Source organism: Chinchilla lanigera, unplaced genomic scaffold (assembly GCF_000276665.1).
Source record: "Chinchilla lanigera isolate Chin_1 unplaced genomic scaffold, ChiLan1.0 scaffold00004, whole genome shotgun sequence".
Taxonomy (NCBI): domain Eukaryota; kingdom Metazoa; phylum Chordata; class Mammalia; order Rodentia; family Chinchillidae; genus Chinchilla; species Chinchilla lanigera.
Window position 1 is genome coordinate 36,059,294 of NW_004955405.1, and position 23,465 is coordinate 36,082,758.

Sequence of the window (23,465 nt, forward strand, 5' to 3'; positions counted from 1 at the left end):
CTACCACTTTGTTTGTAACTCTGTATTGTCTGTATTGTGCTTGTGATATGTTGTAAAATGTTGTATGTCTGTTAATGTTTCCCTCCTTTTATCTTTAAAAAAAAAAAAAAAGAGCAAATGGTGGTCAAAGCTATTCAGTCATAGTTGGGAAGTAAAAGAAAAGAGGAGGGAAGGAGCACAGTCCTATAGTCTCCTTCAAGGGTACAGTGACCTAAAGGCCTTCCATTAAGCCCTGCCTCCTGAAAGCTCCACAATCTCCCAGTCAGGGATTTAGCTCTGATCACATGGACCTTTGGGTCACATTCCAGATCTAAATTGTAGCACTGGCTTCCCCCCCATCTCTCTCTCTTTCTTTCTCTCTCTCTCTCTCTCTGTTTTTCTCTTCAAAGCTAGGGATTGAACTCAAGGCCATCACACTAAGTTATATACCCAGCCCTTTAAAAAATTTATTTTTTCATTTTGAAAATGCATTTTGCTAAGTCACTAAATTGCCCATGCTTGGCTTAAACTTGTGATCCTCCTGCCTCAGGCTCCCAGAATGCTAGGATTACAGGCATGTACCACTACTCCTAGCTTTAGGTCTCTCTTATCAACAGCTCTCATGTAGAAGTTTAGAGTGTATGTTCTGATGTCACACTTCTTGGGTCTGTATCCCATTTACTATTCAGTGTCTTTGCTGTATGAATTTAAGCAAGTGCCTCAGTCTTCTCATAGATGTGATGATGGTACCTACCTCAGAGTCATTGTGGGGAATAAATAAGTTAATGCATATTAAATGCTTAAAATATGGGACCCAAACTACTCTAGAAATATTATTATTATCAACCATCTTAATTACTACTATGAAACTTAGTAGATCCAAGTGTGTTTCCAGAGCAAAACATATGGCAGAAATGTTCAGTGCCCTCAGCAGTCACCAGCTCTTTAGACTGATAGTCTTTGCCTAGTAGTGGTTCCACTGTGTGCTGTAAGAGATAAGAAGCTTGAAGGTATGTGGGGGTCAGGCAGTGGTTAGATAGTCCACCAGCCAATGCTTTCGGTAGCACTACAGTGTGTTAATCATATTTTATTATGATTGTATTTGCTTTCAACAAATGAATGAGCTCTTTGGAGATGGGTAAAGATCTGGCAGAGTGTTCATATGTGTGGCTTCCTGGGGCCGCAGCATTTTGAGTCATGAGAGGTTATGTTGGGAAGGTTGGGGGTCAGAAAAATAAGAGCACAGGGCTGGACAGGAATTTTTTTTTTGTAGAAATGGATAAGCGGTTTCTAACATTTATATGCAAATGCAAAAGATCTAGGGCAGCACAAACAATAAAAAAAGACCAAAGTTAAGATTTTCATTTTCCAATTTCAAAACTTACTATAGAGCTGTAGTCAAGACAGTGTGATACTGGGCTAATAATAGACATATACATTAGTTGAATAGACTTGAAAGTCCAAAAATAAATCTCTATATTTTTGTTCAATTGATTTTTGACAAAGATGCCAAGACAATTCATTGGAGAAGGGGTAGCGTTTCTAACAAAAGATGCTGAGAAAATTAGATCATTATGTGATGAACTTAGACATTTATCTCACACCATGCATAAAACTGAACTCAAAATAGACTCTAGATTTCCCTAGAAGTACTGAAAACAATAAACTTCTTAGAAGAACATGTAAGGAAAACCTTTGCAGCCTCAGGTTAGGCAAAGAGTTCTTAAATATAGCAGAAGTATATTTCATAAAAGAAGAAAGATGAATTTGACCTCATCAAAATAAGAAAAATTTCTACTTCAAAGTGCAGAATAAAGAAAATGAAATGACAAACACCAGACTGAGGGAAGTTTTTGCAAAAACCATCTGATAAACAAGAGACATCTCTGGAATATGTATCCAGGATAAATACTGATACATCTCAATAATAGGAGTATGTATCCAGGATACATACTGATACATCTCAATCATGGAAAATACTTATATAGAAATTTCACCCCTCAAAAGATATTTGGATGGGTAATGAGCATCTGGAAAGATGGTCAGTATCATTAATTATGAAGGAAATATGTATTAAACCTACAGTGAGATACGCTTATCATGCCTACTCTAATGGCTATCCTGAAAAAGGCAGACAGAAAATACTAAGAAGGATGTGGAAAATGAGAAACTTGATACGTGCTGGTAGGAATGTAAAACAGTCAGCCACTTTGGAAACTAATTTGGCAGCTTCTGAAAAATTAACCATATGTATGCCATAAGAACTAGCAATTCTACTCCTAGGTATTTATCCAGGGAAAATGAAGACATCTGTCTGCACAAAGACTTGTAGGCAAATGTTTATAACATTTTTTTTTTATAATATCCAGACATTGGAAATAACCTAAATGGCCATCACTAGATCAATATATGGACAATATGTAGCGTGTGCATGCAATGGAGTATTCTTTAGCAGAAAAGGAAGGAACAAACTGCTGATATCTGCTGGGTCTTGGACAGACATCAAACTCATCATGTGAAGTGAAAGAAAGCCAGAGACCATAGAACATATGCTTTATTTCTCTAAAGTGGACAGAAAAGGCAAATCTACAGGAAAAAAAAAAATAGACTAGCAGTTATCTGAGGCAGGATAGATGGGGATTTATAGTAAGTATGAGGGATCTTCACTGGGGTGACAGAAAGGTTCTAAAATTGCACCATGATGGTGGCTGTACCACTTGGTAAATTTACAGAGAACTGCCAGATGGCCCACTTGAAACAAGTGAATGATGTGACTTGCAGAATATGCTGCAGTGGTGTGGGAGGGAAAGAAAGGCAGGGAGAAGAGGGAAGAAGGGAAGAATGAAGAGAAAGAGACAGACACACAGACACACTGACAGACAGATACAGACAAAGACAGAGAGACAGAGAGGGCTTTTGCATCTGCACCTGGACTCTGTTATATACTAGTTATGCGATCTCGGACAAATCTAACCTCTCTTTGCTTCAGTTTCCAGAAAAACTGGGGAAAATAAGTTACTAATCACAAAGCAGCACTGGAAAGATTGCGATAATACATGAGGAGTACTTTGGACCATCGAGAAAGAGCCCAGGAGACACTAGCAATACTTAGCCTACTGAGCATCCAGCTCTGATGTCACTTAAGTCATCTTAGAGAAGGACCTGGACTGTGGGTCACAGAGGGCAGTGACTGGCCCTGTGGAAATGGCCCCTGGGAAAGCCTGGTTTCTCAGTCTTGTCCTGGGGTTGGGGCCCCGGAGCCTCACAGATAAAGGCAGTTCCTTCCTAGCGACATCGCTATGGAAGCCTCATCCTGCCTTGTCCTGCAGCCCATGCATGTAAGAGCGGCATAACACATCAACCTGAGTCCAACAGGCTTTGAGGTTCCACCCATTTCCAGCCAGGTCCTGGTGCTGTGGAGGCCGGGTGAGGTAGGGAGGGACACTTCACCTTGTCTACGCGCCTTTGAAGAGTAGGTGATGCCTTATTGTGACTTAAGCATCTCCAGAAGGGACCCAGAGGATGGGGCAACTGCCTGAACAAACCCCAGGAGCAACAGGGAGCTTGCTAAGCTCATCCAGGTTTGGCAGAGGGAGCAGAAACTAAGCTGGATCTCCCACAGGGGCCTTGGGTGTCATGACAAGAGGGTTTTCTTTATCTCTAAGACACAAGGAGCCGGAGAGGGACCCTAATAGTGCCAGGACTGACTTAGATCTCTTCTGTTAGATGGTCCTAATGGCATCTACGTCACATTTTGAGAGAGCTCGCTCTGCTGATGAGAAGCAAACCAGTGTCCTTCCAGATGGTCTTGGCCCGGCGTTTGCAGCAGGCTACTCAATGGCAAGTGATTCTCCGGGGACCACATCTATGCCAGTGCCTGGCTGAACAGCGGTCTCCTGTGAGGGCAATGAAAGGCATGAAGTGGCGGCTGAGAGCCTGTCCGCAGGGCCAGACCTCAGAAAAGCAAGGACTTGTGAATGTTTCATAAACCTCACTCCGAGTGCCTGCTCTGGCGGAGAGCCCATTAATAAGCCCAGGCAGCCAGCTGAGGGGCAGGTGTGCAGCTTGCTATAGCGTTACCTGGGGGAAGCATCGCTCAGAGAAAGCCTCGGGCCAGGCTGGGAGGCAGGAGGAGCTGGAGGTCAGCCGCAGATGCTGGTGCTGGTCTGGGCCCCTCATGGACGGGAGCCCACGTTAGCTTCTCCAGCTGCAGCCAGGGCGAGAGAGGCTGTGCTCAGTCTGCTGGTGGCTGCCTGGGAAGCGGCCACAGGCTGCTGCTGAGCTGAGCTGAGCTGAGCTGAGCTGAGCTGGTAGCTTTTGCAAGGGGCTGGATTCTCAGCTGGAAAACCCTCAGCCTTTTTTTTTTTTTTTTTTTTTTGTGGAGAGAGAGGAGAGGGTTGTCTCTTCTTGCACGATCTGGGGCTGGGCGTCATCTCCTTTCTGATTTTAAGTAGTTCTGTCCATGAGCACTGACTTCCAGGTGGTCATTAAGGGAATCGAGTGCTCCCCACGCTGGAGACAAGGAAGGATGACAGCTTCTGAGAGCTACTGGTGACAGCTCGGAGGCCCCTATCCCGTTCAAAATGCCTTTTAAAGCGTTCGATACCTTCAGAGAGAAAATTCTGAAACCTGGCAAGGAAGGCGTGAAGAATGCTGTAGGAGATTCACTGGGCATTTTACAAAGGTAAAGTTGAAATGCAAACTTTTGGTTGATTTCTGAGCAGCTTCACAGTGCCAGCGTGTCAGACTGTATTGTACTGATAAACCTTATTTTAAAGAGGAGGGAATGGTCATATTAGATTCTGTATCCTCTTCCAGAGCCAAAAGTCTGCATGGAAGAAAAAAACATTCATCAGAGTTATTGGGTGGAATTGGGAAAATATCAGGAAAAGTACTCTGTTTATGCAGCAGGATTAGTGCTTACTGACAGTGGGGGTACTGCTGTGGGGTGTTTGGTATAAAATTAGGAATGATTTCAGGAGATAGTATTTCATGGAAATTCAATAGTAGTGAGAAAATATATAGTTATGCTTTGGATTGCAATAATTTTAAGAGCTTTTCACTTCAGTTTTCAAAGTAAATGCAAATTAAATATTTGTAACTTTAAAGCCTGTTATATAAAATATAAGGTGACTCCTGATGGACTATTTTTCAAAGAGAAGACTAGCTGAGTGGTAGTTTCAAGAAGGTAACTTAAAAAACTGTACTCTTTAAAACAAGAAATCTTACGTGGTAGCACTGGGGAAATGTTCAGTACTATTATGTGACTGAGGTTTTAGTCTAAGACAAAAGAAATATTTTAGAAGTAAAATATACTATTACTTCCAGGAGAGTTTGCCGTAAATGAATGAATTGATGTTACATTTTAATTTACTATATTTTATAGACACAATAGTAAACATCTCAAGTTTTAGAGAAGAATTAATCAGTAGTTCTTAAGTGCAAGGTAAAGTGATGCTTTATCTCTTTTACACAAATAAATGTGAAAAATATATTTGATTAGCTTTTTACTTGTTTTAATAATTGCTTCTCACTCCAGTGAGTGACTATGCCACCTGGTGTCTTCTCTTAACTTTTCTATATTATCTCTTGAATTTAAAAACTTTTGCCTTTAAAGTGGCTCTTTCTAGGTCGTCTAGGACTCTTTCTGAGATTCTCTCTTGCATATTTCCAAGGTTCTGTTTCTTTCTGGCACATGTGCTCCTGCCAGAGTTCAATTTTTCACTGTTTCACTCTTGATGAGCTTTCACTGTAAGAGAATGAGATTGGGCACCTTATCACTTTAGAAATTAAAAACAGAAAGGCTTCAATCAGCTATGCTGAATGATGTGCAGAAGAAAACCCAGCTCGGTGACAGCAGCATAAACCAGCCAAATATAGAAAATGATTACAATAACATTTTTTAAAAGAGTGCTTTATCTTCTGCTGAGCACTCCCCAGGTAACATCTTATTGTGGCAGCGTGTGTTTGATTAGAGATGCAGGAGGAAGGCAGGGTGGCTTAGCTGGCTTATTCAAGGGTTGATAAAGGAGTCTGGCAAAGTCGGAAATGACATCCTGACTTTGGACCTCAGTCACCATTGGAAACAACAAACTGTTCAGTTTATACAATACTTGGGAAAAATACTTAGAATTTTTTTTGAAATTTTAATTTTTTTTGAAATTTAATTGCTATTTTCAGTAAGAAATTAGGTTTGAAGAGTTGGTTTTGCTGTTTGCTTGGAGGCAGCACATGAAGGTCTCTGTTTATCAGATCAATTTGCTCAGGGATGTAACCAAATTAGTAATTTCCAAATTGAAGGACTTCAGCCCCAAAAATATCTGTGCATCCAGGGCTCTTCAGTTTGCTCAGAATTACATCCCTGGAGAACAGAAAGGACAGCAAAATGCTGGAGTCAGAGAATGTAATAAGTAAACGATAGATATTGCCATTGCTGTCATAATTATGGAGTGGCTTTGGAAAAAAAAAGCCAAACTTGAACCGCTTTTTTCAGCCATCTCTAAGCAGAGATTATTGGCAAAAGAAGGAAAAAAAAGACATTGCTGGACCAGTGATCCAAGCAGGTCCTCAGCCCTCGGGGTCTTTGAGCACAGTTATGGAGTCCGTTGGTGCTTGTCTATGGCAAGTGTGGTCTCTAAAATAATTCTATGCAAAGTGCCCCACCAAGAAAGAGCCTGGCATATATTGTGATTTTCTCCATACCTTAGTGATTTTCACATAAAACCAGTCCACAATCCAGTGTAAAAAAAAAAAAAAAAAAAAAAAAAACCAAAAAAAGAAAACAGACAAAAAAACAACAAAGACAAAACCCACAAAGAAATGTTTTCAGTTTTGTAAGGGGCATCTGAGACTTAGGAACCCTGCACTGTAGCTTTGCAGCGAATAGAGATGTGTCCTAGTGATGGAGATGCAGCTTATCCCCTCAGTGGGCTTCTGAGGTGCTTCGCAATCACGGAGGGCTCCTCGGGTCAGGGGAGGGGCCGGTGCTCCGGGGAACCCAAGTGCTCACGCATGGGGCTGATTACAGTCGGGCGTCCACAGCCACAAGCAGCAGCTGGACAATTAATCAGCAAAGACCCAATAATATTTTAACAGTGTTGAATGAACTAGATCAGACACACAAGCTTGCATATCGCGTAGTTTCTCTTCTGTGAGAAACCCCAAGTATGAATAAATTAAACAACAAAATAAAAGCTAGATAACAGGAAACGGGAGATAGAACTTTTGCAGAAGGGGAAGAAGAGGTGGAGGGGAGAGCAAGGGAGGGGCGGGGAGGGGATGAAAGCGTTGAGATGTGTTATGTACACGGACTGGCTCACCACAATGAACGCAATCTCTATGGACTGAAAGCATGGACTCATAAAAACCATTAAAAAGAGGAAGTGTTGAGAGAAGGAGGATCCACTCATGGTCTAAAATTGGACCATGCAAATGACACTGAAGGCATTCAGCTTGGAAATAAGTGTCCAGAAATTGATATGCTGATTTGTTCAACCTCCGTGACAGTGTGTGTGTTCTCTAATGGCACATGCATAAGAAATTAGTAAGGGCGATGTCCCAGGCACTGTAAAGTCATTTAGTTCTGTTAAAAACTCCATAAAGAGGGGGCTACATACTTACACTTTTATAGACAAAGAAACCAAGGACCAGAGAGGTTAAGTTACTCGCTTAAGACCACTTGGCTTGGAAGTGGCAGAACTGGTTTCAAACGAGACGCTGTATGCTCATATTATTGTTTAATTTTAAAAACATTTACACGCAGCAATTGTCTACATTTACAAAGTAGACCATGATATTTTAATCCATGTATACAGTGTATAGTGGTCAGCTTACCATATCCATCTCCTTAAACATTTATCATTTCTTTGTATTAGGAAGAGTTGAACTCCTGTCTTTTGCCCTTTATAACATATCTAACAAACTATTCTGAACTATAATTCCCTACCATACTGCAAACATGAGAACTTATTCTTCCTAACGTTAATTAGGTACTGTACCAACTGCTTCTGTCACCCATCTCTCGCCCCTTCTTAGTGTCTACCGACCACTATTTTACTCTCTACCTCTCTGAAAGCAACTTCCAAGCTTACGCCTCTGGGTAAAATCATGCAGTATTTGTTTCCTGGTGCCTGGCTTAGCATTTTACTTAACGTAATGTCTTCCCGCTCTGTCCACGTGGCTGCAAATGTCTATGCCCTTGTTCTTTCTTTTCTTTTGTGTTTTTGAGACAGGGTTTTGCTATGTAGCCCAGGCTGGCCTTGAATTTGGGATCCTCCTGGCTCAACCTCCTAAGTGCAGGGAATACAGGCATGTGCCACCATGACCAGTTATTTGCTCATATTCTTTTCTTAAATCTGATTTTTTCTGAGTATATGTTTGTGACAGTGATTACGTTCAACCTGGGGGACCGATATGTACACATATCGTATTCATCATTACATCATGCTACCTCTCTAACAAGCATCCTTTTTCTTCCCTCTTACTGTTCTGAGATCAGATCACTCATTAAATCACTCATTTTGAGTTACTTGGTCTTCAACACAGCTGTGAACTTCTAGATCTGAGGGGAACTTTCTACTAATTATTTGTACGACTGAAGACTTTCCCCAAGGAAGGCTGAGGGCGAGTTTATCTCCTTACCAGTATGAACACCTTCTCTTTCAACAGATAAGGCCATTACAGCTTGTATATTAACAGCTATACCATTTGTGTGCTTCCTGCTTGATTAACAAGCTCGGTGTGTTAAAGATGCTCTGAGATTACACAACTCTGGGTTCTGTCGGCCATAGCATCCTTTATTTCCCTGCCTACACAACCTTGGCAACTTGGCTGTCAGAGGGTGAGCCTATTAAACCAAGCCAGATCTCATCTCACCTTGCGCAGAACCACTCCGTGATTTCCCACCTCACTCAGTGTTAAAGCTGGTGTTCTTGCAGTGGCCTTCAAGGCCCGTGTTGTCTGTAGGACCTTGAGAAGCCTCTCTGACTTCACCTCAGAGTCTCTTCCTGCTTCACTCCACTTTGTGCTCATGGGCCTCCTTGATTTTTACTGGGTCTACTCAGAGCCAATTCTGGCTTTTGCATCATCTCCTTCTACAAAGGACTTCCTGGCTGTCCTATTTTAAAATGAAGCTCACCTTCCTCCTCCTCCTCCTACTTTCTTCATCCCTCTTCCCTGCTATTTGCTTTTATTCTGTTTCAGATCAGGTATCTTAGTCAGCTTCCTTGTACCTGTCACAACTTAGAAGAGCCGAGGTTTGACTAGGCTCATGGTTTCGTGGGATTCAGTCCATGTTGATTGGCTCCAAGGCAGAAGCATCATGGTGGAAGAATGTGGGGGAGCAAATTTCTCAGTTCCTGATGTCTAGGAATCAGAGCAAGGGAATAGTGCTAGAGAGGAATGAACCAGGGACTGGATATAGTACCCAACTCACACTCCATGATCCCTTAGGCATTCCCAGGAGTGTTGCTAATCTGCTAGGAGTTTCTTTTTTTCATTTCCTTTCTTCTTTAAATTTTTTTTTATTAATGCATATTTGCAGTACATGTTGTTTACATTCCTGTGTGGAGCTGGTGCATGTATATAACACGTTGTAATTACTTTCTCCATTCTGTGGGTTGTCTTTTCACTCTGTTAGTTATTTCTTTTTTTGTGTGCAGGAAATGGTGGGGAAGGGGCCACTCCTTCTGTCATCTTGTGTTTCTTAGATCGATGAATTTTTCCCACTGGGGGCATAGCACCATGACATAACTGATGGCTTGTACAACATGCCACATCCTGAAGGACACACCCTGTCTTTGCAAAGGTTCACTTCCAAGCTGGTGCCTCAGCTCCATATTTGAGGCTTTCTCAACTCCAGTGGCCACCACCTTCTGGAGGTACAGTGTGTGGGAGGGTCAGTGGATTCCATGGTCACATGCCCACTGTGTACCACCTTCCTTGCTCTGAGGTGTTAGTACATGGGATCCATGTTGGCAAGTCAGACACTGTGAATCCTCACGTGGTGAAGCTGGCCGATTCACAGACCAGAAAGGCAAACTCATGAGGAATATGTGCCAACTCCAGTCAGGATGGATGGCATGACAGAAGGAGCCTTTAAATGATGGAAATTGGTCTGATATACACAATTTATCACCAGAAAACTGGATATTCTGTTCAGGGGTTGTGCCCACATGCAGGGTTCAACATTGGTGAGTGGGAGCCAGTACCTGGCCTCCATCCCTGCTACCATGACTGCTGCATTCCTGAGTCCTCTGCTCTGGTACTCAGTGGCTAGGGACAGATGCTGGTTAACATCTGCTGGCCAAGTCAGCCTGCCCCATGGCCGTTTAGCACCTCCTCAATGGACATTCTCTGGCATACACCCATGTGCAATCTAAAGAGCTCACACTTTGCGCCTGCTTTCACAGGTTGGTCCATGTGTCTCTTCCCCACGTCTCCTTCCCAAGTCTTCCAGCACTGCTCTTTCCAGCTCCTGGCCTGCCAGTGAAGCCAGTCACCATTGCCCATGAGTTCATGTACATCCTTGCCTTAGAAGGTTTCTCTTTCCATTCAAAATGGATGACCAGGTGACTGCGCTACCTATTGGGAATAATTTCCCTCGTCACTTTCCTTCAGACCCACCCTAGAGTCAGGTGGTAGTGCAGTCGCAGTCTGTTTTCACCTTGTCCTACCTTACATCTCGTCATCTGTGAGCCATGCTCAATTATTTTTCTTCCTGTCATTTGTTAGTAGGTGTGAACTGGAGAGGCACTGGTACAGGAGTTGTGGTGAGGTGGAGGTGTGGGCTCTGTGATGTAGGCTTAACAGTGCCCTATGGTCCTGCTGGTGTTTAATCCTTTATATATCAGCCATGATGTACATGATGATGTGGTGGGTCTGATAGTATCCATCTTACAATTGGTAGTTTGGGCTAAATAGTCTTTTGATATTCTATGGTCAGATATTCCATCTTTACCAAGGTTCAGTAACATGCTAAGAGCTGTGTTTTGTATGTTGAGCACTTCTCTGCTTTAGAGGGCATGTCTTTGCTCCAGAATCTATGCTATATTTCCTACTGAATTTTGCCAGAAACCTCATATGGTACCTTTCCCTACCCAAATTCCTTTGGTTCTGGAGGTATACTGGATCACATGGGCCCAGTGACAAGACTGCCCTCAGTACAGACTGGACATGTTGCAGAATACTGCTTGCTTTTGGATCTCATTAAAAGCCAGCAGCCTTTTATGTCATGGAATGAATGGGTCAGAATAATATTCCCAGGTGTGGAATATATTGCCTCCAAAATTCAAAGAGGTCAACCAAGCATTGTGCTTCCTTCTTAATGGTAATAAATGCAAAGTGCAGTAACTTTTCTTTTGTTTTTGAGGGAATGCTCTGGAATGTCCCAAACCACTAGGCTCCTATGAATTTTGCCAATGTGGTGGACCTGTGGATCTTTATAGCTCTTGTTCCTTGCCCTCTAGAGAGCAAGTATTTTACCGAGGGACCCACGGTACTTGTCTGCTCTTCCTCATGAAGTACAAATACCATAATATCATCTGCTACTCATAATGGATCAATGTGATTTTCTGAAGAAGGCCAGAAGATCTCTCTAATTGTATTATGAGTGAGAGTTATGGGACAGCGCGCCCTACATTAGTTACCAAGGCCAGGAATATATACTATCATTCACGTCATGTCAGTGTGAACTTCTTTTAATTCTCCTTCCTGATGGATATGAAAAGAATGCACCAGATCTGGGGAAGAAAGTTGATCACCTGAGTTCAGTGTGCAGTGCACCGTCATCCACGGTGAAGTATTCAGGTCCACTCATTGCTTGAACTTCGTAAGCCCCAATCTAACTAGACTGATAGTGTCCCGCACCCTTGAACACTAACATTAACTTGCGTCTTTATCTAATAGTCTTCAAAAATCAAGGCAATCTTTTCACAGTTTATGATTCAAGCAAATGGCTTCCTTTGAGAAAGAACTGGGAAAACCACTGCTGTATTCCCTTCTATTGTGTTATAGTTTCCTTTGTCACGGAGACTGAAATTCTCCTTACCTTCTCATTTAGAATCCGGTTAGAATCCAGGCAAGAGAGCATGACTTCCCTGGAATAGCCAACCTTAGCCTGCACAGCCATCAGTTCCTGATTTTTTTTCTGATTGTATATAAGCAATATTCTTCCGGCTGCCCATTCATTTTGCCCTAAGAGCACTGTGTTCTGTCAGTCATCTGTGAGTGGGATCTGCTTGATCTCAGTATTATGCTGCATTTGCAGCCCTCGCCTAAGGTTAAGTGCTGTCACCAGCCTCTCCTGTCCTAGGATTCAGCATCTCGTGTGCCGCCGGTCTCTTACTGTGAGCTGCAGCCTGGGAGGTCAGCCTTTCTGAGCTCCTCTGTGGTCCTGGTATCCCGTGTCACCACCCCATCCCTATTGCCTTAGTAAAGGGTATAAATATCCCACAGGTCCTCCGAGAAATGCAGTTATATTATGGGTTTTCTGGACTTCTACGTTAAATCCACTACTGCATATCAATTTCTTTGAGCATTCTGATCTTTTCCTATAATCTGCTGTAATGGTTTGGATCTCTCTATTTAAAAGAGAAAAAAACTCAATAAAAAGAGTGATACAGAATTTTGAAAGAAGATAATAGGAAATTAACAATGGTTATTATATTGCATATTGTTATCTTCAAAGTAGTTGCTCAGATTACAAGATATAGGCATGCAAAATTGATCAAACAGTATAAGCACAGAGAGAGCTTTTAATTATTAGAAGTATAACACTGAAAATATAACAATCATTAATTTTTATATTCCAAATAATGGTAATCAAAGCTCAAGTTAAAGGAACAACAGATTAATTGTCACTAATTCAACCCTATGGTTGGATCGAATTGAACAGTCTTTATAGTAGTTATTAAGAATGAAATAGGATTATAAAATAGGCTCATTAAATATCCTCTGTTTTTCTGAAACAGAAGAAAACAGGATGTGCATCTGGATGAAAGAAAAGATACTTTTGTAATCATGAGTGTTCTCTGTTGGAATAAGTATTATTAATAACAGGAACAGGGGTGAAGATGCCTGCCAGATCATGTCCTAGTTTCACCATGTCCCCACTTCAGGTGTTTGCTCAGAAGGGAAGTCACTGATAGTCAAGTCTACTTCCAAGAAGCACATCGTTCATTTGTGGAAACACAAGAAACCCTGAAGTTATTTTTAAAATAAGGTTATGGTGGCCATAGCCTGAATCCCTGAGCTTTATACAATGATTGGAAATTAGTACACAATTACATTAAAAATAATCAGGCTCCTCTTGACATGTGGATTTTGTTTCTGCTTCCACCGGACACTTTAGTAGCCTATGAGAACCATCTTCCTAGCCCTTACCCGGATGTTAAATCTTGTGTTATGGGACAGCGCCCCCTACAGTAGTTACCCAGGTCGGCTGTAACGAGGTACCACAGAGTGGGTGGCATAAAACAACAGTTTATTCTCTTATAGTTCTGGAGGCTAGAAGTCCACAAATTAAATGTCCGCAGAGACATGGTTTCTCTGGATGCTCCAAAGATTCCATCCCGACCTCTCCCTACATGCTGGTGTTTGCTAGAAATCCTTGGAATTTCATGGCTTGTAGATGCATCCACCAAATCGCTCCTTTGTTGTCACGTGGTCTTCCATCCCGTGACCCTGCACCTGTGGGTTCAAATTCCCCTCTTTTTACAGGAACACCTGTCACTGGATTAAGGTTCACTCTAATCCAATATGACCCCATTTTAACTTGATTACATTTGCAAAGGCCACATTTCCAAGGTCACATTCACAGGTATTAAGGATTGAAACATCAACGTGTCTTTTTGGAGGATATGAGTCAATCTACCTCTCTATATTGACTAATCCTGCTGTGTGTATGTGTGCGTGTGCGTGTGCGTGTGCATGTGCGTGTGTGTGTGTGTGTGTGTGTGTGTGTGTGTGTGTGTTCTGCTCTCTCTTATAAAACCACTCAATCATGAGGGGCCCTCCCTAATGACTTTATCTAATTCTAATCACCTCTAACAGGAGGTGGTATATTATATTATACTTTCAGTGCTGGAGGTGTAGTTTTGTGTGATACTAGATCATGTCCTAGTTTCACCATGTCCCCACTTCAGGTGTTTGTTGTAAACACAACAAACCTTTGGGTTCAGTCATCACCTCTGAACACCATAGTTAGGTTAAGTTTACCCCCTCTGAATACCTCCCAGTGGGGATTACACTTTAACACACAAGCCACAAGGGACATACTCAGACCATAGCCAACATGAAGCAGACGCTGCCCTTATACAAGTTGGCCCCTACCTCCTCCCAGTCTAGCACATTCCAGATCCGTTTTGGGGCATGCATCTTGCTTCCTGCTGTGTCAGGTCCTGCTCCTTTGTGTGTGGCCCCTGCACTCCACTGGTAGGCGTACATGCCCAATCTGTTCCACGCTGGGATTCAACTCTAATTATTATTCTGGCAGCCAGAAGGAAAGGTGAAACAGATCCTAGAGAGCATCAGAAGCTGTGAATAGTACTCCTACCACCAGTGAGCAGGTCCTCATTGCCAGCCAGTTAGTGAGTAATGCGACCGGAGATCTTACCTTTGGGGTTTGCTTCCAAGGACTCTCCATCGCAAGGGCCAGCCTAAGAAGCGGGATCCAGGACCTATAAGCTTTTAACCCCCTCCACCACCACCTTCCCTCCTTTAACCATGTCTCATTTTCTCCTGCCCTGAAAATTTTTCTTTTCTGGTGCTGGACACTGAACCCACATCTTTGCTCATGTTAAGCATGTGCTCTGCTACTGACCTACATCCCCAGCCTTGAAAGTATAGAGTAATATGATAGCTAATAGACTATAATAATATGTATGTACACACATATACATATGCATTTTATATAATATCTATTTTGTATATTCATGTGCAGAAATGACCTCCACTTCCATAAAGAAATACACTGTTATCATTCAAAGCTCTTAGCTGCAAACAACAGAATCCGCTTCCGGTGAGGTGGCATGAAATTTAGGAAAGCATATTAGGAAGCACTCAGCTTCCTGGGAGGACCAGGAAGAAAAGCAGCAGATCACATATGATGTCATCCCATGATATTGCTCTGGATGAAACAGAGCTGCCTCCACTGCCTTCTTCTACCTATTAATTCTATGTATGATTGTTTGGGAAATCCCAAGTGAGCCACAGAGGAACAGTTGCTCTGCTACTGCATTGAGCACCATTTGCACTGTCATTTCTCCCACAGACTGCATTCTTTTGTTCCTTCCTTCTGCAACTACATCTCATTCCAGTGTTTCTGATCTAGCAGAGTCCACCTGATTCTGCACAGCATCTGCAAGAAAGCCTAGGAAAAGTAGCTTTCTCTGCTGTCCTGGTAAGACTGAATATCTCCAGGGACAATCAAGCTGCTGGACAACCACAAATAGTGGCTGTCCGCTACATACGTTTGTTAATTTTTATTAACATCAAGTCATTAAAATTAATTATTAAAACATTAATTATTAAAATAACATTTATTTTTGTACTTTTGATAGAGACATAGGGAAATACAGCTTTTTCTTACTTTTGATGATAAGAGAGGTAACAGAATGAGTGTCATGTGAAACGGCAGCTGAGCTCAGCGTGAGGGTGACCACAGGAGGTGGTGAGGACTGCGGAAAGTGGGGAGACCGCTATGGCTACGCGACGGTGGGGGTCTGATCGTTCTGGATCTTCAGATTTTTCAAAATAAGCTAAAAATCTAAGTTTGCTTTTCAAAAACCATCTCCTGACTTTTCAACTCTATCAATTAATCCAAATTCCAAAAAACCCTCTCTGTACACACATTATATCACGTGAACAACACCTGTCTATGGTCAGATGTGGCCGTGGGACCACCCGTGTGTCCACTGTGGCTGAAGCTTTTGAAATTAACAAACAAAGAGTCTTTTCTTCTGCTGTCTGTCTTTGTCCCTGCTGAGGTAAGGAACATGGGCTCTGCTTGGATGAGGGGACGAGAAGGAACAAAATTACCAGGACAAAAACACAAACAGCAGAGTCTAAGAGCCGAAGCCTGTGCAGCTCTGCTGGATGCTGGTGTGGACCCTGATCTAATATGATTGGTAATGATTGCTGTCCTTAAAAGGAGGGGAAATTTGGAGACACAAAGTGACACCCGGGGTGCATGTACCTAAAGGAAAGATGGCCCAAAGAAGGGATGAATGGGTGGCCATGTGCTAGCCCAGCGCAGAGGCCAGCCCTGCCGATGCTTTGATCTTTGATTTCCAGCCTCCAGACTATGAGAAAGCTCCGCAGTCTGTAGTATTTCGTCATGGCTGCCCTAGCAAACACAGCATTTAGTTTGCCTTCAAAAAGGGTCACATTTACCTCAAAACTGTGCTCTTCATCCAATCGTTGAGTTGCTATTCTACCCGAAGAAGGAAGAAAATTGAGACGTTGACTACCTCCTCCACTCATGGCACTCTGAGGTTTATTGTTTTTATTTTTAATCTATATTAACTCCCTTAATGCTTAAAAGAGTCTGGAGGAGTAGCATTTATGCCCCATCTTCCCTCTCAGAATCCCTTAACAAATAGGGTATGCAAGTGAATGGATTTTAAAAATGCATACAATCATCTGCAAGCTCTCCTTGCTTTGTGCTGTCATTGTTGGCCTTATCACCTATAAAACAAAGCAAAGCCGTCTCCACAGTTGATGGGAACATTTGGATGGTAAGTCAGTAGTTCTGTAAGTACTTCAAGGCAAGTTAGCACATCTTAAGCAATTAGACCCACAGGGTTCAAACACTTCCTGGACAATTGTGTGGGAGAACAGCAGGGCACAAAGCTTCCTTTTGTGTGAAGGGCTGGCGGCCCACAATCTGCAGCTTTCTATCTTTGGAGGAAGGACAATGGCGCATGTCACCCTGGAGAGAATGAAGATTCTCTGATCTAAAGGACGGACCACAGGCAAACACGGCGAGAAAAATGAGTGGGGTAAACAGCTATTATGGATAATTAAAGTTCTCCACTTTCTAAGAAAGGAGTTTTTCTTTTTCCCTTGTTCTTAAATAACTTCCCTCTCTGCCATCCTTTGTATTCGGTCAGGGATGACGAGATCCTTACGCGTCTCTAAGTACTCCAGGAGTAATTTCGGCGGTGACCCATCAATCGGACTCACTTGAATGCAGGTTGATGTGTCTGGACTCTGTGCTGAGCCCTGGGAATAAAGAGAGAGACTCTTGCCCTCAGCATGCTCACGATCCCCAGGAAGGGGGAGATCACTCATTCATGTATTCAAATCAAAAACTACTCACCACCTCCTGAGTTGATGAAAACAAAAACCCTAACTCAGTGTGCTAAATGTTCTAACCAGGCAATGTATAAGACCCTAAGGTGGCTGGGGTGGAGCTCAGTGGTAAAGAAAGCGCTTAGCACGCTGAACGCCCTCGGTTTGATCCCCAGCACACAAAAGCAAAAAGCAAAGCCACCCTACGGAAACACCAGGATGGGATAGACCCTAACTGTAGTTAATGCCTACTCATTTATTTGTGTCGCTGTTTCACTCTTAGTAGTGTAGCTTCATGTAGTGTTAACATGAGCTCTATGAGATAGAGATTATATTTACTGTACAGATGAGGCAATGTGAGGTTCAGAAAGGCCACCTTACTTGTCCAGAGTCACCCGGGCGGTAGAGAACCCGCAGAGTTGGGGATCACATCCGGGTTCTCTGCCAGGGCACCCTGTTGCGTGATGCAGTGAGGCGGTTCTCCACCTTCCTCTCTGGGCTCCTTTGTAAAAGAAATGTCCCACTATTTTTGCTTTTTGTTTATTGTAAAATTTTGTTACTATTATTACTTTGTGGTACTGGGAATTGAACCCAGGACCTCGCACATGATGGGTAAGTGCTCGTTTCAGGCCTCACACTATTTTAATATTTTTAAGACAAAGCGAGTCTGACATGAGGCCCCTGGCTGGAGGAAATGAAATTCCAGTGAGTTTTGGTGCTGCTGTCCTGTGACCTCAGGTTGGAGAAAAGACCCTCAGACCACTCAGGGTATCAGTCCACACTTGCTCTTGACCCCATGGTCCCTAGAAGTGGTAGCCCAGCTGTCCCTTTTGGCGAGGGAATCTGTCCCAGTCCTTCCCGCGGAGCTCCCTACACCCAGTCTCTAACTGGGCGGGTGCCCAAGCAGGCGGCCTCAGGGCAGGCGGCATGGGTCCTTCAGCCCCCACTTCCTTTCTTCGGGGATGCCTGCCCTTCCCTCACTACTCCCGCTCCTCCTCCTCACCCCTCTGACTGCTGAACTTCTGGAAAGTCGCAGGGCATCCGAGATGGAGCAGTGCACTACGGGGTGCTTGTGTTGGAGGAGCAAGACAGAATAGACGCAAGAGAGAGAGATCCAGGGGAGGAGCTGGAGGAGGCTGGGGAGCGCGTAGATTGCAGCTATCCGTGCAGGAGAGAGGGAAGGGAAAAGGTTAGGGAAGCCATGGGTTCCAGACTGCACTGCGGTGCAGGGCATTTTGCCATGCCAGTGGTGCCTCGTGGAGAAAAGGGACTGCTTCGTTCACGTCCCTGCTGTGCTCAGCCCTGGGCTGCGAGCGCCCTGTGAGAAGCACGGTCCGCATGCCCACGCCAAAGCGGCCGCGGAGTCAGCGTGGCAGCTGGCGTTATCTTTTTTCCCCATTTTTTCCCTCTATTGTCTTTTTTTTCAGTTCCTTCCTTTTAGAGTTCTCTTTAATGTAGCCCCCAAAGCCCCACAGTGCCTAAGAATATTAATCTTTATTACTGTCCATGGAAAGTGCCTGCATGCGTCTAGATGCCGAGCTTATGACTGATAACGGTTACAGTAATAGCAACGACAATAGTATTTACCATTCATTAACCACGGACCAGTCCAATTATTTAAATGCCCGGTGGCCAACAATTTCATACTTTTGTTAATTTCTGTAAGATAGTGTAACATGAAATATAAAAATGACAATTTTATCAAAATCCAATAATTTTTCTGTGTATGGTGTATCTTAACAGAATCAATACATTCTGTTAAGATCAATCCATTATGGATAGTTGCACAAGGCAATGTTATAGCCGGGACAGTTCTATCTGGTCTCTTTCTGAATTATTTTTGCATTATTGTCTTTCTTTGAATAGCACACTGTACACAGTAGTGTTGGCCTTTCCTATTCTTCTGTGGGTGGTGGAATTTCACTGAAGAGTCTGCCCTTTAAAAATAAAGGCAAGGCCAGGGATTTAGCTCACTGGTGCAGAGCCTGCCTGCCAAGTGTGAGGTCCTGAGTTCGAGTCCCAGTACCCACCGCCTGAAAAATGTAAAGGTGATGATAGTGATGATGGGCGTCCCGGTTGGCATTTTGCTATCTCAGATTTTTCAAGAATTTGATCTTTTGGACAAATCTAGATTGTAAATGACTTTTTGAACCCCCTTGATTTGGATAAATGACAAATGACCTCCCTATTGTTTTGTCCAGAAGGTGCATAAGTATTTTATAATATTTTTCCTCACTTTTTGACTACAAGATAGCTTATTAGATATTGGTCAATTCTGTCAACACTATCCATAGAATTATTATAATCATGGACCATGACTGCAAGTTTTTAAGTTTTATTTCTTCTTTTAAGTTCTATCATTTCTCCATTATGGATAGTTGACAATAGCTGTCTTTTTTGTCTTTCTCATAACACAGACGTTTTCTCTCTGATACGCTAACACTTCGCCCTTTCTCAGTTTTTATTTTGCAAATCTTTTGGAACTTCCTTCCTGTTCAGTCTCAGTGTCCTGAACATGTCCATTTTGCATTGTAAAAGAGTATCACTGAGTTCTGAAGAAGTATAAAAATTATGTCCAATGTAATTAGGGTAAGAATTTTTATAGATCCTGGCACAATATTGTAGGCTACTTTTCACAAATAATAAGCTCAAATTAGTAAAAAAAAAAAAAAAAACAACAAACCCAGAACTTATTTATTAGATTTCATTAGAAACAACATCAGAGGCAAACACAACATTCTAAATAAAAAGGTATGCAAAACGTAGTCGAAATGAAACAAATACACAGACTTGCGAGTGTAGCTCATGCAAACAAGAATCTACTGGTTGAAATGGCACCTGCCTGAGTGATGCTTGGGGTAGTCAGTACCGAAACACACGCTCGGCCGGAGTGATGCTCAGGGAAAACTGTGAGGTGGTTAATATAAAGCTCTTCCATGCTCCAGGCACCTTACTAAATCATTTACATGTGTCCATCGTCAACAACCGTCTGAGCTATTGTGATTAGCCTGTTTAGGATGGAGACTACTACAGGAAGAACTGTATCCCCTCTTCTCAAATTTTATTTTGAAGATCTAATCCCCAGTACTTCAGAGAATGGTTGTATTTGGAGACAGGGCCTTGACAGAGATAATTCAGTTAAGAAGTGGTCGTTAGGGGAGGCCATAGCACAAATGACTGCTTTACTTGTAAGAGGAAATTTGGACAGAGGGAAGATGATTGAAGAGCTACCAGGAGCAGGTGGCCACCTGCCAGCCAAGGGCAGAGGGCTTGGAAGAAACCAACTCTGCCATCACCTTGGGGTTGGACTTCTGATCTCCAGAACTGTGGGAAAACCCGTCTCTATCGCTTAAGCCAACCAGTCTCTGGAACTTTGTTATAGATAGCTCCTCCCGCCTTTTTGGCCTCTTGGCATGGATTTCAATGAACTCTGCATCACCCAGTAAATTTGTCTGCTCATATGTGTGTCTGTCTTCCTCACTAGCCTGAGTGCTGAGGGAGGGCAGACAGCACGTCACACCCACTGTCACTTAGACGGTGCCTGGCGCACTGAGAGGTCATTATCTATGAGCCGAAGTGACTTCTACACATGTGCTTTCTCTCTACGTGAGCTTTGCACCTTGGCGTAAGAAGCTGCCAAGATTGTCTTCTGTATGGATTGGCGAACAACTTATTTGTGTTTTGATCTCTTCCATTAACTACTGTATTAGTAGTTTATTACTGATTTTAAAGTTTATGAAAACTGGTAAGTTTTGCTTATGTTTCTTTACAAAAACTTGGACAATAATTGGGTTATTGTCCCAGCACCTTCAGGAAGATTATAGTATGTGAAAGGGTATAAGCAGCTCCTTTTGTAACCAGCTATATTCTGTTGGACCAATTAATCTTTTTGTTGAAGAAGAGGGGGAATTCACTACAATGGACATGCCCCATTCTGAACCTGTGGAAGTCAGTGAATAATCCCACCATTTGGATAAAGTTTGCCAGGGGATCACTTCCTTAGAAGAATCCCTAAGGAAGAAAGTATCCACAACCAACTGGGTGTGTGTTGTGATATTAAATATACTTCCTATCTCCTACTTTATTAAAAGAAAACTTAGAAAAAGACTCAAGACTTTTTAAAATTAAGACTTAGAAAAAGAAGAAAGGAAAGAACCCATAAATCGTTTTATTTTTTCTTATCTATCTTTGAAGCAAGCTTCAGGTGACCCTAACACTAAGGTCAAGTGCAATAGTTAGCAGGGCCGTGCAATAGTTAGCAGGGCCGTGCAATGTGATGACTCCTTAACCTTTTAGCAAGAAGTCAATACAGCATTAACATTCAGGACACAGACTCTGAACGTGGGCTCACATCCCACCTCAAATCTACCAAGCGCCATGACAACACTGTCTGCCTGGTGGGGTTGTGTATTTTTCCAGAACATCAGTAATTTTAACCATTAGGATTGACTTTAATAATGATGATCATGGTAATTTTTACTTTTGTTTATTTTGATTAGTGAATATTAGTTATATAGATTAATGGATTTAATTTTGGCAAATTTGTATATGGATGTAACACATTTTGATTGTTTCTACCTATACCCCCAATGAAGATGATAATTTTTTTTTGGTACCGGGAATCGAACTCAGGACCTTGCACTTGCCAGGCAGGTGCTTGTGCTGCTGAGCTAGATCCCCGGCTTGATGATGATAATTTTTAAAAATGCAAACTGCATCCGACTTTAGGTTTTCTTTTTTTTTTTTCTTAATATGTGTACTTTTCCTTTTTGCTTAGTATACATTTATTTTCCTTAATCCTGGCTTTTTTTCTCTGTTCATTCTTTTTCCAATGTAGAAAACTTGATGGGACCAACGAGGAAGAAGACAACATAGAGCTGAACGAGGAGGGGAGGCCCGTGCAGGCGTCCAGGCCGGCCCGCCCGCTCTGTGACTGCCCCTGCTGCGGGGTCCCGAAGCGCTACATCATCGCCATCATGAGTGGGCTGGGCTTCTGCATTTCCTTCGGGATTCGGTGCAACCTTGGCGTGGCCATCGTGGAAATGGTCAACAACAGCACTGTCTATGTAGATGGGAAACCAGAAATTCAGGTCCGTATCCATCTAGGACAGTTTCTTCCCCATGTGTAGTTGTGTAGATGCTTTGCTACACGAGGCTACTGCAGTTCATTCACTGGGGTGGCGAAAGGGGAAACTGACCACCATGCTCTGGACCCTGTGCATGACCATGGGGAGAGAAGGGTGAGCCGCACAGACAGGGCCCTTGTCCTCATGGAGACATACAGTCAGTGGTGACAATTTGGGGCTCAGGGTGCCGTACTCAGGGTTTAAAGGACCCTTGGGCTCATCTGGGGGAGGGTCCAGCCCAGACTTTGATGGTGTGAGAGAATTCTCAGAGAAAGTGATGGCTGGACCAGACAAAGAGAGTGTTTATGGGGCTGGAAGAAGAAGGAAGAAAAAGCAACGACGTGTATGAAGGGCTGCAAGGGAGACACAGATAGAGAACTCGCTTAAGGAACTGTGACGTGAACACTTTACTTTTCTGTACCACGAACACCTCTGGCAACCCGGTGATAATTTATGAACACTCTGGCAGCGACATTCATTGTGTATTTTTTTAAAAAATCGCACCTCATAAAGATTTTTAAGGAAGGGGACTCCAGAGCTACTTCAGAAAGTGGCAAGAATGATGGGATGAGTGTGTTCAAAGTGAGGTGGACTAATCAGAGGAGGATTTAGGGCAGTGTGTTTTTTACTGTAACAAATTTTTAAAATTTAAGCACTTGTTGTGTATTCTGATTGCCTCTATTATATTCCACATGCTCTGGAATGACTCCTGTGAAAATCTGTCCATTTGCAGAGAAGCATCTAATAGTTCTGGGATCCCTTTCCATATCTGGAGGCCAGAGTCCCCTAAACTGGTGCCTGGGAAATCACTGGTTTGCAGGCCACACTTTGAAAAATATTGGACACTGTGGAGCCCATATTGCTGTGTCCCATATGACTCTCCTGGGGACAGGGGTACAGTATTTCCCGGCCTGACGTGATGGCAGGATGTGGTCTTTCATGCCGCATCTATGAGCATCACCTGGAGTGGTCTCCTGCCAAGCACTGGCTTGGGAAAATTTGCAGCTGGTGCATTAAAAAGAGGTCTTTAGTTGGCCTGAATGCTTTTTTTTTCTTTTTTAAACTAAGATT

At 42.9% G+C, this 23,465-nt stretch overlaps 1 protein-coding gene across 2 annotated transcripts in view; it reads left to right on the forward strand.

Moving 5' to 3' along the window:
* Positions 1-4,394: 4,394 nt before the first annotated feature.
* Positions 4,395-23,465, forward strand: part of Slc17a8 (solute carrier family 17 (vesicular glutamate transporter), member 8) — a 51,625-nt gene continuing 32,554 nt past the window's right edge. For both annotated transcript variants that reach the window (XM_005374531.2, XM_005374532.1), the window contains exons 1-2: positions 4,395-4,663; positions 22,106-22,358. In XM_005374531.2, coding sequence (XP_005374588.1) covers positions 4,563-4,663; positions 22,106-22,358 — 354 coding nt within the window. In that variant the 5' untranslated portion in view covers positions 4,395-4,562. The remainder of the gene's footprint in view (positions 4,664-22,105; positions 22,359-23,465) is intronic.